General features: G+C 45.8%; 1 protein-coding gene across 1 annotated transcript; it reads left to right on the forward strand.

Moving 5' to 3' along the window:
* The first annotated feature begins 1,827 nt into the window (after positions 1-1,827).
* On the forward strand, positions 1,828-9,752 carry SOX4 (SRY-box transcription factor 4). The gene has a single exon (XM_070584153.1). The coding sequence runs from the start codon at positions 5,589-5,591 to the stop codon at positions 7,029-7,031; it is 1,443 nt and encodes a 480-aa protein (XP_070440254.1). The 5' UTR covers positions 1,828-5,588; the 3' UTR covers positions 7,032-9,752.
* The last annotated feature ends 3,201 nt before the right edge of the window (positions 9,753-12,953 follow it).

The raw sequence follows: 12,953 nt of genomic DNA on the forward strand, positions 1-12,953 counted from the left end.
GGCACGGGGGCGTCTTCATTGGGCTGCGTGTGCGCGCGTGCGCGCGCGTCTTCAGCTCCTTTCCCCATCGTAAAACCTAAACGGAAGACGGGTGTTAAAGTGCTGCTGACAGGATCGCCTGAAACATGTTTACAGTAGGAAAGACTTTCCTCCAAAAAGCACAGCCTGAGTCGATTCCAATTTATTTCCTCCCTGTCACTGTAATCGAAAGGCGAGTCTCGGCCGCCGCGGCGGAACGAGGCTGAGCGCCTTTAATCCTGGGCAGGCTCAGGGCAGAAAGGGCGCCGTGCCTGCGCTCCCGAGCCGCGGCGCTCGGCGAGGCATTCTGGCCGAGGGAGACCATTTTTTTAGGAGAAGGGGTGGCCTCTGCTAGTCGTGAAGGACCGCGCGCCGTCTCTCTGCAGCCGATCTCCGAAATCGAGAGTGGCTGGCGGAGAAACCGCGTTCTGACTCGTTCCGGCTTCAGCAAGATACGGCCATGGTAACGGATCATCTCCCAGCTTCAGTTACTAGATCCAAACGGGAGCTAGCCTTGGCTTCCCCGGTGTCTGGGAGCTTCCGATGAGTGAACAGGAGGCGGCGGTTGGTTGTCCTAAACTTTGATTTATGAGAAAAAAAAAATCATCAGAATTCACTGACACACCCTATTAACCGCTGCTCGTTTAAACTGCTACCTAAAAAAGGTAGTGGAGGGATGATAGGGGCTCGGGAGAGGAGGAAGGGAGAGAAGAAAGTCGTCTGGTCATCCCCACGTTTTCCCACGTCTCCGCGAGGGTGCAGGGAGGCTCAGCGCTGCCACCTGGCGGCTGCTTCTCCCCAGATTGGGAGCCGGCTGGCGGCAGAGGCAACCCAGGCTCCGGGTGGGTGTGCCTCGCCTCCGCCTCGAGAAATGGAGCAGAAGCTCGTATTATGCTTCAAATCTACGTGGCCCGGGCAAACACTCGTTTTCTGCTTGTTCTCATGAGAAAGTTGAGAGGAAAGGAAAAATGAGTTGGCATTGGTAGGAAGTGCTAACTCAAGGTGCTGGTCGCTGGTTAGAAGGGGAGCGAAAGTGGTTAATATTTATTAGAAACGCAGGGTGCTTATCTCTTAGGTTAAGTAAAAATAAATCTTAGATTTCATTTTACCCCAGAATCCTACTTTGATATTTTACAAGTAAGAAATCCTTCCATATATTATTTTTCAATACAACCCCCAAAAGGGAAGTTAGTTCCAATACCACTTCATCAGCCCAAAAGGATCAAGTACGAGTGAAGTTTGTCTGCTTGATTGAGAAGTAAATTAGCCTCGGGTGGAGGATTCCTTTCCATAAAGGGTGGAAGCGAAAAGCCTGGGGCCTTTCAGCTGACAAAGGCCAATAACAACAGATTTCCCAGGGTTTCTTCCCTGTCTGCTAAAGCAACGAAGACAGGGTTTTTTCCCTCTTTATTTTATTTGAACTGAACACTTGTCAGGTCAGACCAGTTCCTACAATCATACTTTCTATAACCGAGGCAAGGCAAAATCTAGCAAATCAGTGCAAATCCAGATTTGTTAAACTAATTTTCCTTCAGCTTTTTTCCCTTCTCTGCCATAGGAATGTATTAAGCAATAGGACAGAATCTTATTTCCCTCTAAACCCCATACCATTTCATGGCTGTGAGTTTTATGTTGGGCAGGTGTGTGAGAGCAGGAGAAAAGAAATGAGTTAGCAAATATTACATCTCAAATAGAATTCTATTATTTAGTGGGAAATAAATAAAATATTTACCTTAATTCACAATTTGAAATGTCTAACATCATTGCTCCTAAAGACAATTAGTCTATTATTCTGAAACAGGATTTTTTTTTCTTTGCAAAATTATCTTGGTTTACTGTTAATATGGCTTAAAGAGTAGCATTAAGAATTACTTCATGTACTGCAAAGCCAGCAGAGGGAACACTGAGTTCTGATTTAGTAGGGGCCACCAAATATCTGGTATTTGGGGAAAAAATGTCAGTAATGGAGAAGTGGTTACGAAGCATACGAAGTTAGGTAGTGAGAACACAGAAATCTTTTCTCGTTATTTGGTATTCAGAGGCCTAATACATTCCAGCCTGCACGTACTTAGTTGGTGAGGAGGCTGACTTTAATCAAAGGCCATTTGTCACATGGTTTCTTACATTTTAAGAGCACTACTGACACAGAAGAACAAACCTACTTCAGAAGTCTAAGCATTCATATAGACTATAATAATCTTATAAAGTCAGTGGAAATTACTAATACCATATTTCTTCAATTCTAAGAAGTTTTTCTTGTCATTTTCAACATCTCTGAACTAGGGAGATGTCTTACAATCAGGGGGATGTCACTGTTTCATTGGCAGTTTTTCTTCCTGAGTGACATGTAACAATGGTGTGTCTTAAAATCTATTTGATTTGCTGAAATACAGAAAATACATCTAACAATAGAAATAGGCCAGTGGCTATTTTTTTAGTACACACTTTTAAAAATCTGTGCTTTAAGCACAAACAAAATTACCATGACTTCTTTGATTAACTTCCACTTTTCCCCTATCATATTCAGTGGTGGAAGCATAAATGGCTTTTAGAAATATAATCAATTATATTGATACTCAGCTTGACTGAATTATCACAAACTACACCCTCAAATCATTAGTTGGTATAACTCCCAAAATAAATATAGTATTTATGTTTTTTTATTCTAGTGAAAATATTGATTTTATAAATAATAGACCTCTTAAGAGCAATTTTTATGTCAGATTGAGACACTGAGGGGTGTGTTCTGCTGTTTCAGTTCCAAGAAAATAAAATGCATGATAACACACCCCACTCTGTTATAGGCAAAAAGGGGGTCTGTGGGTTTTTTGTTTGTTTGTTTTTAAGATTTGTTTCCCCTTCTAAAAGAAAAAGTATATAACTTGGGTAGCTAATGGTCAAAAAATATTTGCTTTTACCCACAAAAACTTTCTGGCTTGTGGTTGATCCTTGGAGATCCAGTCAGATGTCTCCAATGAGTGCTCTTTCCAGTAAAATTCTAAATCTGACAACCTGGGCCTCTCGCCAGCCTACATACTTTAAACGTTTGACAAGATAAATAGAAATCTACTGCGTAGCACTAGCCTGATATGAATGGAAAGCTGACTTTATGTTGGGTTGGCCCTACCGAAGCACCTATCATTGGCCTATAGAAAGTTTACTAGTTATGGTGTTAGGGAAGAGCAATTTTTACTCGAATTCTGATTTTCACACCTTGGAACAAAGGTAATTTTTGTGGCCAAATTAACGTGTATTCTGACTACCTAGACACCTTTTTCTTTGCCACATTCTTCATCATGCTCTTCACAAAATTCCTATCTTTAAAAATCATTGGGACAACAGGGCTGGCACTACCATCCCACGATGGTTCACATCCAAGATCTGTGATAATTTTTTCACATCAGTGGCCATCCTCAATTTGAGTCTCTTGAACAACATGCTGCTTCTTCTAGAAGGAGTGCCTGGCATTTGAATTATCAAGGGAAAGATAATAGCATTCATTGAGGGCTTAATATACATTAAACTCACTGAACCCTCACAGAAACCCTATTTAAGTAGCTCCTGGTGTTCCCATATCACAGATGAGGAAAACCCCAGGGTTACAAAACCAGGAAGGACTAGCAGCCAGGGCTAATATAAACCAGAGCTTCCATTCTCCTCTGCTCCCGATTACCACCTCCTTCTACAGTTTTTTTTGCCTTAGCCTTTTAGTTCCATTTGATTCAAGTAACAAATATACAGAAGAAAATATACATAAAGGAAAGGAGGAGGAGGGTTTTGAGGGGAGAAGGATGGAGAGTGAAGCAATCTTTAATTCTGAAAACGTGGGAAACAAATATTTAGAGGGTCCAATCGATTCCCATCCTTTACCCACATCATCCTATACAAAACTCTATGGAAATTCTCCCATTGAGTTAATTATGGAACACACTGCCTAATGTGTTCCAGTGGAAAGCTCCTCTGTTTAGGCTATCCAGGATTTACAGGGGAGTTTAAATCATGAAATAACCATAGTTAACCCCTGTTTGGTTAGGAGAGCAAGTAATTATTGCAAAAATTCCTCTTCTCTGCCTTCCACAAACAGCACAAAAATTGCTCTGAAGGGATTTGCACAATACATCAACATCTGTGCTGTACCTAGAGTTGTTAAAATAATTGTGATGACAGGTGTCTAGGTACCACTTTCTTAATGGTTTTCAATATCCACTGATTTACTGTTGTGGCTTTCCCTCCCCCTTTTACATCCTTGGCTTTATGAAGGAGCCGAGGAACAGATTTTGCACCAGAGGCTGATTCTTTATTCCAATACTGAAAAGAACTAATAAAAATAATCACTTGGCTTTTAAGCAGAAAGCTTCCATTTACAGTATTTCACCCATACCCCCCCCTTCCAAGCCCCTTGTTATCTAACATAATGGTTAGAATACATTTCCGTCTCTCCCCTTAATAATTTCATGCATTAACATCCTCTTCACACCACACACACACACCCGCGCGCGCACGCACACACACACACAGCAAAAGGAAAAAAGAGGCAGCAGAAATCTCAGCTGTACTCCTAGCCCTTTTAAAAAGTTTGCTCTGTAAATTGGAATGAGGTCAGACATGGAGCTTCTCATTGCACGCGGAGATTATTATTGCATCGGGTTCCAAGCCAATGGGAAGCCCGGGGGAGGGGCTTGGCACGAGGAAGCGTTGGTTACAGCGGCTGATTGGCCGCGGCCAAGACTGTGGAAGGATAAAGAGGCGCGAGGCGGCATTGGGGTCTGCTCTAAGCTGCAGCAAGAGAAACAGTGTGTGAGGGGAAGCGGCCTGCTTCGCTCCCGGGTCGCTAGTTCTTGCACGCTCTTTAAGACTCTGCATTGGAGGAACTCTGCCATTACGAGCTCCCTTCTTGCAGAAGGGAGGGGAAAACATACATTTATTCATGCCAGTCTGTTGCATGAAGGCTTTTTGGCTTCCTACCTTGCAACAAAATAATTGCACAAACTCCTTAGTACCGATTCCGCCCACAGAGAGTCCTGGAGCCAGAGTCTTTTTTGCTTTGCATTGTAGCAAAGGGACTAAGTGATAGAGACTATGTCGCTTTCCTGAGCTCCTGAGAGCGCTGGTGAACTGGAATCAACTGCTTCAGGGGAAGAAAAAAAAAAAAAAAAGACTTGCCTGGGAGGCGGCGAGAAACTTGCTTTGGAAGCTCAGCAAGCAGCATTCAAGAAACTCCTCTCCACTTCAACACGGTGACCAGACTCAGCCGAGAGACAGAGCAAACTACGGAACGGTGAGAGAGAGAGAGAGAGAGAAAGAGAGCGAGCGAGAGGGAGGGAGAGACTCTCCAGCCTGGGAACTATAACTCCTCTGCAAGAGGCGGAGTACTCCTTGCCCGCATCTTTTGGAGACTTTTCTCTCGTCGCCCGCCTCCGCCCCGGCGAGGAGTGGAGGGGCCCGCTCGGCCGCCGCGCGCGTCCTCCCGCCCGGCGTGTGCTTGGCCCGGGGAACCCGGAGGGCCCGGCGATCGCGCCGCGGCCGCCGCGAGGGTGTGAGCGCGCGTGGGCGCCCGCCGAGCCGGGGCCATGGTGCAGCAAACCAACAACGCCGAGAACACGGAAGCGCTGCTGGCCGGCGAGAGCTCGGACTCGGGCGCCGGCCTCGAGCTGGGCATCGCCTCCTCCCCCACGCCCGGCTCCACCGCCTCCACGGGCGGCAAGGCCGACGACCCGAGCTGGTGCAAGACGCCGAGCGGGCACATCAAGCGGCCCATGAACGCCTTCATGGTGTGGTCGCAGATCGAGCGGCGCAAGATCATGGAGCAGTCGCCCGACATGCACAACGCCGAGATCTCCAAGCGGCTGGGCAAACGCTGGAAGCTGCTCAAAGACAGCGACAAGATCCCTTTCATTCGGGAGGCGGAGCGGCTGCGCCTCAAGCACATGGCTGACTACCCCGACTACAAGTACCGGCCCAGGAAGAAGGTGAAGTCCGGCAACGCCAACGCCAGCTCCTCGGCCGCCGCCCCCAAGCCGGGGGAGAAGGGCGACAAGGTCGGTGGCAGCGGCGGGGGCGGCCACGGGGGCGGCGGCGGCGGCGGGAGCAGCAGCGCGGGGGGAGGAGGCGGCGGCGCGAGCGGCGGCGGCGCCAACTCCAAACCGGCGCAGAAAAAGAGCTGCGGCTCCAAGGCGGCGGGCGGCGCGGGCGGCGGGCTCAGCAAACCGCACGCCAAGCTCATCCTGGCGGGCGGCGGCGGCGGGAAAGCGGCGGCCGGCGCCGCCTCCTCGTCCTTCGGGGCCGAGCAGGCGGGGGCCGCCGCCCTGCTGCCCCTGGGCGCCGCCGCCGCCGCCGCCGACCACCACGCGCTGTACAAGGCGCGGACTCCCGGCGCCTCGGCCTCGGCCTCCACCGCGGCCGCGGCCTCCGCCGCCCTCGCCGCCCCCGCCGCCCCGGGCAAGCACCTGGCCGAGAAGAAGGTGAAGCGCGTCTACCTGTTCGGCGGCCTGGGCGCATCGTCGTCGCCCGTCGGCGGTGTGGGCGCGAGCGCTGACCCCAGCGACCCCCTGGGCTTGTACGAGGACGGCGGCGCGGGCTGCTCGCCGGACGGGCCGAGCCTGAGTGGCCGCAGCAGCGCCGCCTCGTCGCCGGCCGCCGGCCGCTCGCCCGCTGATCACCGCAGCTACGCCAGCCTGCGCGCCGCCTCGCCCGCCCCGTCCAGCGCGCCCTCACACGCGTCCTCCTCGGCCTCGTCCCACTCGTCGTCGTCGTCCTCCTCCTCGGGCTCCTCGTCCTCCGATGATGAGTTCGAAGACGACCTGCTCGACCTGAACCCCAGCTCAAACTTTGAGAGCATGTCCCTGGGCAGTTTCAGCTCATCGTCGGCGCTGGACCGGGACCTGGATTTTAACTTCGAGCCCGGCTCCGGCTCGCACTTCGAGTTCCCGGACTACTGCACGCCCGAGGTGAGCGAGATGATCTCGGGAGACTGGCTCGAGTCCAGCATCTCCAACCTGGTCTTCACCTACTGATGGGCGCGCGGGCTGGGAGAAGAGGGCCAGGGGGTGGGGGCAAGAGAGGAAAAACAAAAAAGTGGACAGAGAGAGAGTGGAAAAAGAAAAGGGAAAATGAAAAAAAAAAAGAAAAGGAAAAAAAAAAGTGAGCAGAGCCGGCTTGGGCCGCATCCCGGGCGTCGGAGAGGAGCGCAGCGGCGCGTTTGCATCCGCGCTCCCATCCCCCCACCTCCCCGGCCGCGGGGACGCGGGGACGCGGGGGAGGCAGCGGTAGACGGGGGCGACCTTTCATTGTTGTTAGTGGTGGTGGTGTTGATGGCGAAAAAGCGACTTCGAGTTTCCTCCCCTTTGCTTGAAGAGAGCCCCCCCCACCCCCGTTTTCCAACGAGCTTCCGGACTTGTCTGCACCCCCAGCAAGAAGCCGAGCTGGTAATTTTCTAGAGACTGAAGGAATCTCGTTCCTCTCTCATCGCCCCCTTGGTGTTTTTGTTTTGTTTTATTTTATTTCTTTTCTTGGTCAAGAGAGAAGGAAGGAAGAAAAAAAAAATCCAACGCGCCCCTGGGGATTTTGTTCTCAGCACCCCCGTCCTCCCCCGCTTTTTTTTCCCCCGAAGAAGACTGAAGGCTCCGGGGAGTGGAGTGTGACCGACGGCAGAGGTTTGGGGGTCGTGCAGGTTCGAGCGCCGGGACTGAGAGACTCCACGCTGGTGAATTCCCCATTTGGGGTTTTTTTTTTTTCTTTTACTTTTTCTTCCCTTTTTTTTTTTTTTTTTCTTTCTTTCTGGCTCCTGCAGCCGGAGGAGGAGATGTTGAGTGACCGGCGCTAGGAAATGACCTGAGAACCTAGTTGGAAGCCACACCAGCGAGGGCGAGGGGCGGGGGAGAGAAGGACACGAACTGGCCTGGAAGGGGCTCCTAATAAAACTGAAATGGATTTGCACGTTCGGGAGAAGGTGGCGGCGACTCCGGGGCCTCCACCTCCTGCAGATATGAAATCAGTGAGGTGCGACTTCACAGGCCCGCAGGCGTGGAGGAGAGGAGACTTTGATGTGGTACCGGGGCAGTGGAGGGCGAGTGGTTTCGGGGAAAAAAAAAAAAAGATTTTTTTCTTCTCTTAATCGGAATCGTGATGGTGTTGGATTATTTCACTGGTGGGGTTAATATAGCATGTTATCCTGTCTATCTTTTAAAGATTTCTGTATAAGACTGTTGAGCAGTTTTTAAAATAGTGTAGGATAATATAAAAAGCAGATAGATGGCGCTATGTTTGATTCCTACAAACAAAATTATCACCAGCTTTTTTTCATTCTTAACTCTTTAAGGGATTCAAACGCAACTCAAATCTGTGCTGGACTTTAAAAAACAATTCAGGACCAAATTTTTTCTCAGTGTGTATGTGTTTATTCCTTATAGGTGTAAATGAGAAGACGTGTTTTTTTCCCCTCACCGATGCTCCATCCTCGTATTTTTTTTCCTTGTAAATGTAATCAGATGCCATTTTATATGTGGACGTATTTATACTGGCCAAACATTTTTTTTCTTACTTTGTCCCTGTTTTTCTTTCCTTTCTTTTGCTTTTTTTTTCTTTTTTTCTGCTTCCTTCCTTTCTTCCTTCCTTCTGTTATCTTCTTTATCTTTATTTTCTTTTTTTTTTTTTTTTTGGTAGTTGTTGTTACCCACGCCATTTTACGTCTCCTTCACTGAAGGGCTAGAGTTTTAACTTTTAATTTTTTATATTTAAATGTAGACTTTTGACACTTTTAAAAAACAAAAAAAGACAAGAGAGATGAAAACGTTTGATTATTTTCTCAGTGTATTTTTGTAAAAAATATATAAAGGGGGTGTTAATCGGTGTAAATCGCTGTTTGGATTTCCTGATTTTTATAATAGGGCGGCTGGTTAATATCTCACAGTTTAAAAAATCAGCCCCTAATTTCTCCATGTTTACACTTCAATCTGCAGGCTTCTTAAAGTGACAGTATCCCTTAATCTGCCACCAGTGTCCACCCTTCGACCCCAGTCTTATAAACAGGGGAGGGAATTAGCCAAACACTGTATGCTTTTAAGACAGACAAATTTTTTAAACAAAATACTATCCTGTCCAGAGGCTTTAAAACTGGTGCATTTACAGCAAAAAGGGATCCTGTAGCTTTAATTTGTAAACCACATCTTTTTTGCACTTTTTTTATAAGCAAAAACGTGCCGTTTAAACCACTGGATCTATCTAAATGCCGATTTGAGTTCGCGACACTATGTACTGCGTTTTTCATTCTTGTATTTGACTATTTAATCCTTTCTACTTGTCGCTAAATATAATTGTTTTAGTCTTATGGCATGACGATAGCATATGTGTTCAGGTTTATAGCTGTTGTGTTTAAAGATTGAAAAAAGTGGAAAACATCTTTGTACATTTAAGTCTGTATTATAATAAGCAAAAAGATTGTGTGTATGTATGTTTAATATAACATGACAGGCACTAGGACGTCTGCCTTTTAAGGCAGTTCCGTTAAGGGTTTTTGTTTTTAAACTTTTTTTTGCCATCCATCCTGTGCAATATGCCGTGTAGAATATTTGTCTTAAAATTGAAGGCCACAAAAACAATGTTTGGGGGAGGAAAAAAAGAAAAAATCATGCCAGCTAATCATGTCAAGTTCACTGCCTGTCAGATTGTTGATATATACCTTCTGTAAATAACTTTTTTTGAGAAGGAAATAAAATCAGCTGGAACTGAACCCTAAATCTTGACTTTTGTCATTATTATGTCCGAAGCTTGACATTGGGAGTGCCCTACCTGAGTAGAAACTACACCATCTGCCTTAGCTTTGAAACGAGTCAGTTCTTAGAGGAGCCTGTTACTTGCCATCTTCTTGGGGAGTGCTAAGTTCCTCTCCGCCAGATTTGGCAGGCCCTGACCCTGAAATGATGGCGTCAGCTGAATGTGTGTCAACTCTACACGCTTTCTAGGAATTTTCTGAGTTTACCATATTTAAATAAATGCCCTTTGTCTTCAATTTTTGGGGGAGGGGCAACGTGCACAAAATTCCTTACAGATGAAACTGGCTGGCTCATCTGTTTTTTAACTTGATGTTCCTGAAGCAGCTTTCTCTTTGAGTTGGCCGTCGTGAACCACCTAGCAGTGGCTAGAATTGTTTTCTCCGGATTAAGAACAAATGAGCCTGTGAAATTGTCAGTATATAGTGGAGAAGGCCATTACCAATTAGGAAGTGTAAAAGTTGAATAAATTTTTTGCTCAAAAGCAGAAAGGTGTACGTGATGTTAAAATCTTGGTTTTGTGCCATGCCCAGCATGGTTATTCATGTAAGTAAAATTGGACAAAAGGAATGGCCTGGAGAAGTTGCCTGGGCGAGGGCTAAGAGGAAAGCTCTCCCACCCCCTCCCGCTCTGTGAGCACATGTTCAGCTAGTGGAGACTGACACGTTTTATAAGCATCAGGTACAACAGCATTATGGAAACCTGCATGCAAGGAGAAAAAGTACTTTGGATTTCCTGAGGCCCATTAGTATTTGGTTTGGAGCCTGCCACTTAGCACTATTTCCTGTTTATGTTGAGGATTAATAATTGCCATTAACTAACAAAACCCGCCTTCGCTTTCCAAATGTTTGTTAATTAAAAATGTGTGCTTTATATGTCTGCTGCATTTTCAGCACAGGAGAGGAGGGGTTAATAAACAGAAGTGTTTGGAAATAACCCTTTAATCATGGAGATTGCTTGTAGGTAAGGGGTTATCCTTCATCCTGAAATGTACAGCTGGAAGAAGAGATTTTTGGAGCTTATAGTCCAAAACAAGCAATTTTTTTGTTCAATGAAAAGCAATAATTCTCCCCTCGAAAATAATATAACTATGGTGTTTGAGGATCGTTTAGTCTTTTAAAGATGATTCGAGCTAGTAGTTTACAAATTTTTCTTTCATGTGTTCTGCTAATATATTTAGTTGTAGGTGCATTTGTGTTCTACAATTGTAATATCTTTTTTAAAGATCTTAAAGCAACATGGTGTCTTAAGTCTCTTCAAAAACCTTTGCAGTAGAAAGAAGTATACAGTGCTTAAATTTAATTTTTGTTCATTGTAGTGATAATATTGTTTAGTTTTTTCAGATCCAAAGTATCAGAACTTTGACATAAATGAAGGCTATGTAATGCATTTTTTAAAATTTATTTTGTAGGGTTCTATTAGAACTATGGTTATTTTCCTTTGAAGGATGCTTTAAATATTTTCTTCAAGAACTTTGATAACGTTGCTTTAAAAATAAAAGCTTAATATGTGTGTCCTTCCTCATAGGTGATAGAGTAAATTAAGAAACATTTTTGTGCTTTCCTCTGAATCAGTTTTCATTCATAAGGAATACTTGTGTGTTAGGGGGTACAAGGCATAATAAATCTGAGAAACCAAACAATTTAGTATGACTTTTTCTTTCAGATAATCTGAATTATTTTTTTCCTATTGATCCAAATTTTCTTTTAAGAATATCAAGCAATTTTTCTTGAAACACACTGCTTCCGGCCCTGGGCTCCATCAGAAACATGAATCAGTACTACTTGCTTAAGCGAGTTTTGTCAATTGCTAGTTGAATACCTGTAGTGCCAAGAAAAAATAAAAGAGCATGTGGTGAGCTGAGTGCCTCAAAGGGCTTCCTGGATTTGTGCTCACCCTGCTGTGGGGGGCAGGGGTGCTGGAGGCATTAAGGGATTCTGAGGAAAGTGAGAAAGAGGGTTGAGAAGTAGTCATCCAACCTTTTACCAAGTATTTCCTGTTTAGAGGGTACCCACGAATTAGAAAACGTGGTTTGTGGAATGCTAGGGGTCAGAATGTTTACTCATAAATTTAAAACAATTTAAGGATCCCAAGGAGATATTTGGAAAGATCTGTATGTCCAGAAAAACTGACACCTGCTAGGAATACAAATCCATTTTCCCCATTTGGATTTCTCAGGTGGAAGTATGTATGCTTTTATTTTTCTTTCTGGTGGTTTTTATTTTATGCCCTTCTTTCTTCCTTTGAGGCCTATACAATACCTCTCAACCATTTTTCCTAAGGTTTACTCCTGCCTCTGTTCATCCTGGGAAATTATCTCCATCCACGTTTCTCGATCTCCGCTCTGGCTCTCATCTGAAAGCTAAAGTGGAGGGGCGTCTACAAGGTCTGCGTGGTGTTTCAGCCGGGGCTGAAATCTACCAGATTCCCCTTGGCCCAGGATAAAAAGTGCAAAATTCACATACTGCCATTCAAGGCCTTGCGCAAAATGCTTTTCACCCACCTTTGCAGTGCTCCAAAACTCCAGTAGCCAAACTGGGCTCTCCCATTAGAATGGGATTCTTGGAGGACAGGAACTAGGCCTTTAAATATTTCTTGTATCCCCAAATTTGCCTTCCCTGGTTCCTTGCATGTAATAAATGCTTAATTCTTGTTTGTTGACTTGACATTTACATTGTTTCAATGGAGCCTTAAGAGCTTCCAAAATGCTTTTGCATCTGATAGCTGCCTGCTGGAGCAGCTGTGGTAGCAGGGGCCCTGGACTTAGTGAAAACCTGCGTTGGAATGCTGGCTCTGAGACCAACTAGCTGAAGGACCTTGGTGGTCAAATTTCTTAGCCTCTTTAAGCGTCACTGTTGTAAACCGTTAAATAGAAAGAATGCAATGTAACATAAAGCTATTGTGAGAATCAAGTGAAATCACACACATAGCACACCTGGCATAATGCCTGGCTCCTGTATGGGCTCATTAAATGCTAGTCCCTCACCTTAGGGCTGTTATAAAAAGATAACATGTACAAGCCTAGTCCCGTGCCAGCAACATAGAAGACATTAAATTCTTAAAAATAAATCTCTAATCAGCGTCTCCCCATCTGGTACGTGAACCTCCGCCACCACCCCCACATCAGGATTATCTGAAAATTCTTGTTAAGGGCAGAAATTATAAAGA

The sequence above is a fragment of the Equus przewalskii genome, chromosome 19, assembly GCF_037783145.1.
Source record: "Equus przewalskii isolate Varuska chromosome 19, EquPr2, whole genome shotgun sequence".
NCBI classification, from domain to species: domain Eukaryota; kingdom Metazoa; phylum Chordata; class Mammalia; order Perissodactyla; family Equidae; genus Equus; species Equus przewalskii.

What these genes read in the sequence shown, in the direction of transcription:
- SOX4 (XM_070584153.1), top strand. Translation starts at nt 5,589, where the DNA reads ATGGTGCAGCAAACCAACAACGCCGAGAACACGGAAGCGCTGCTGGCC.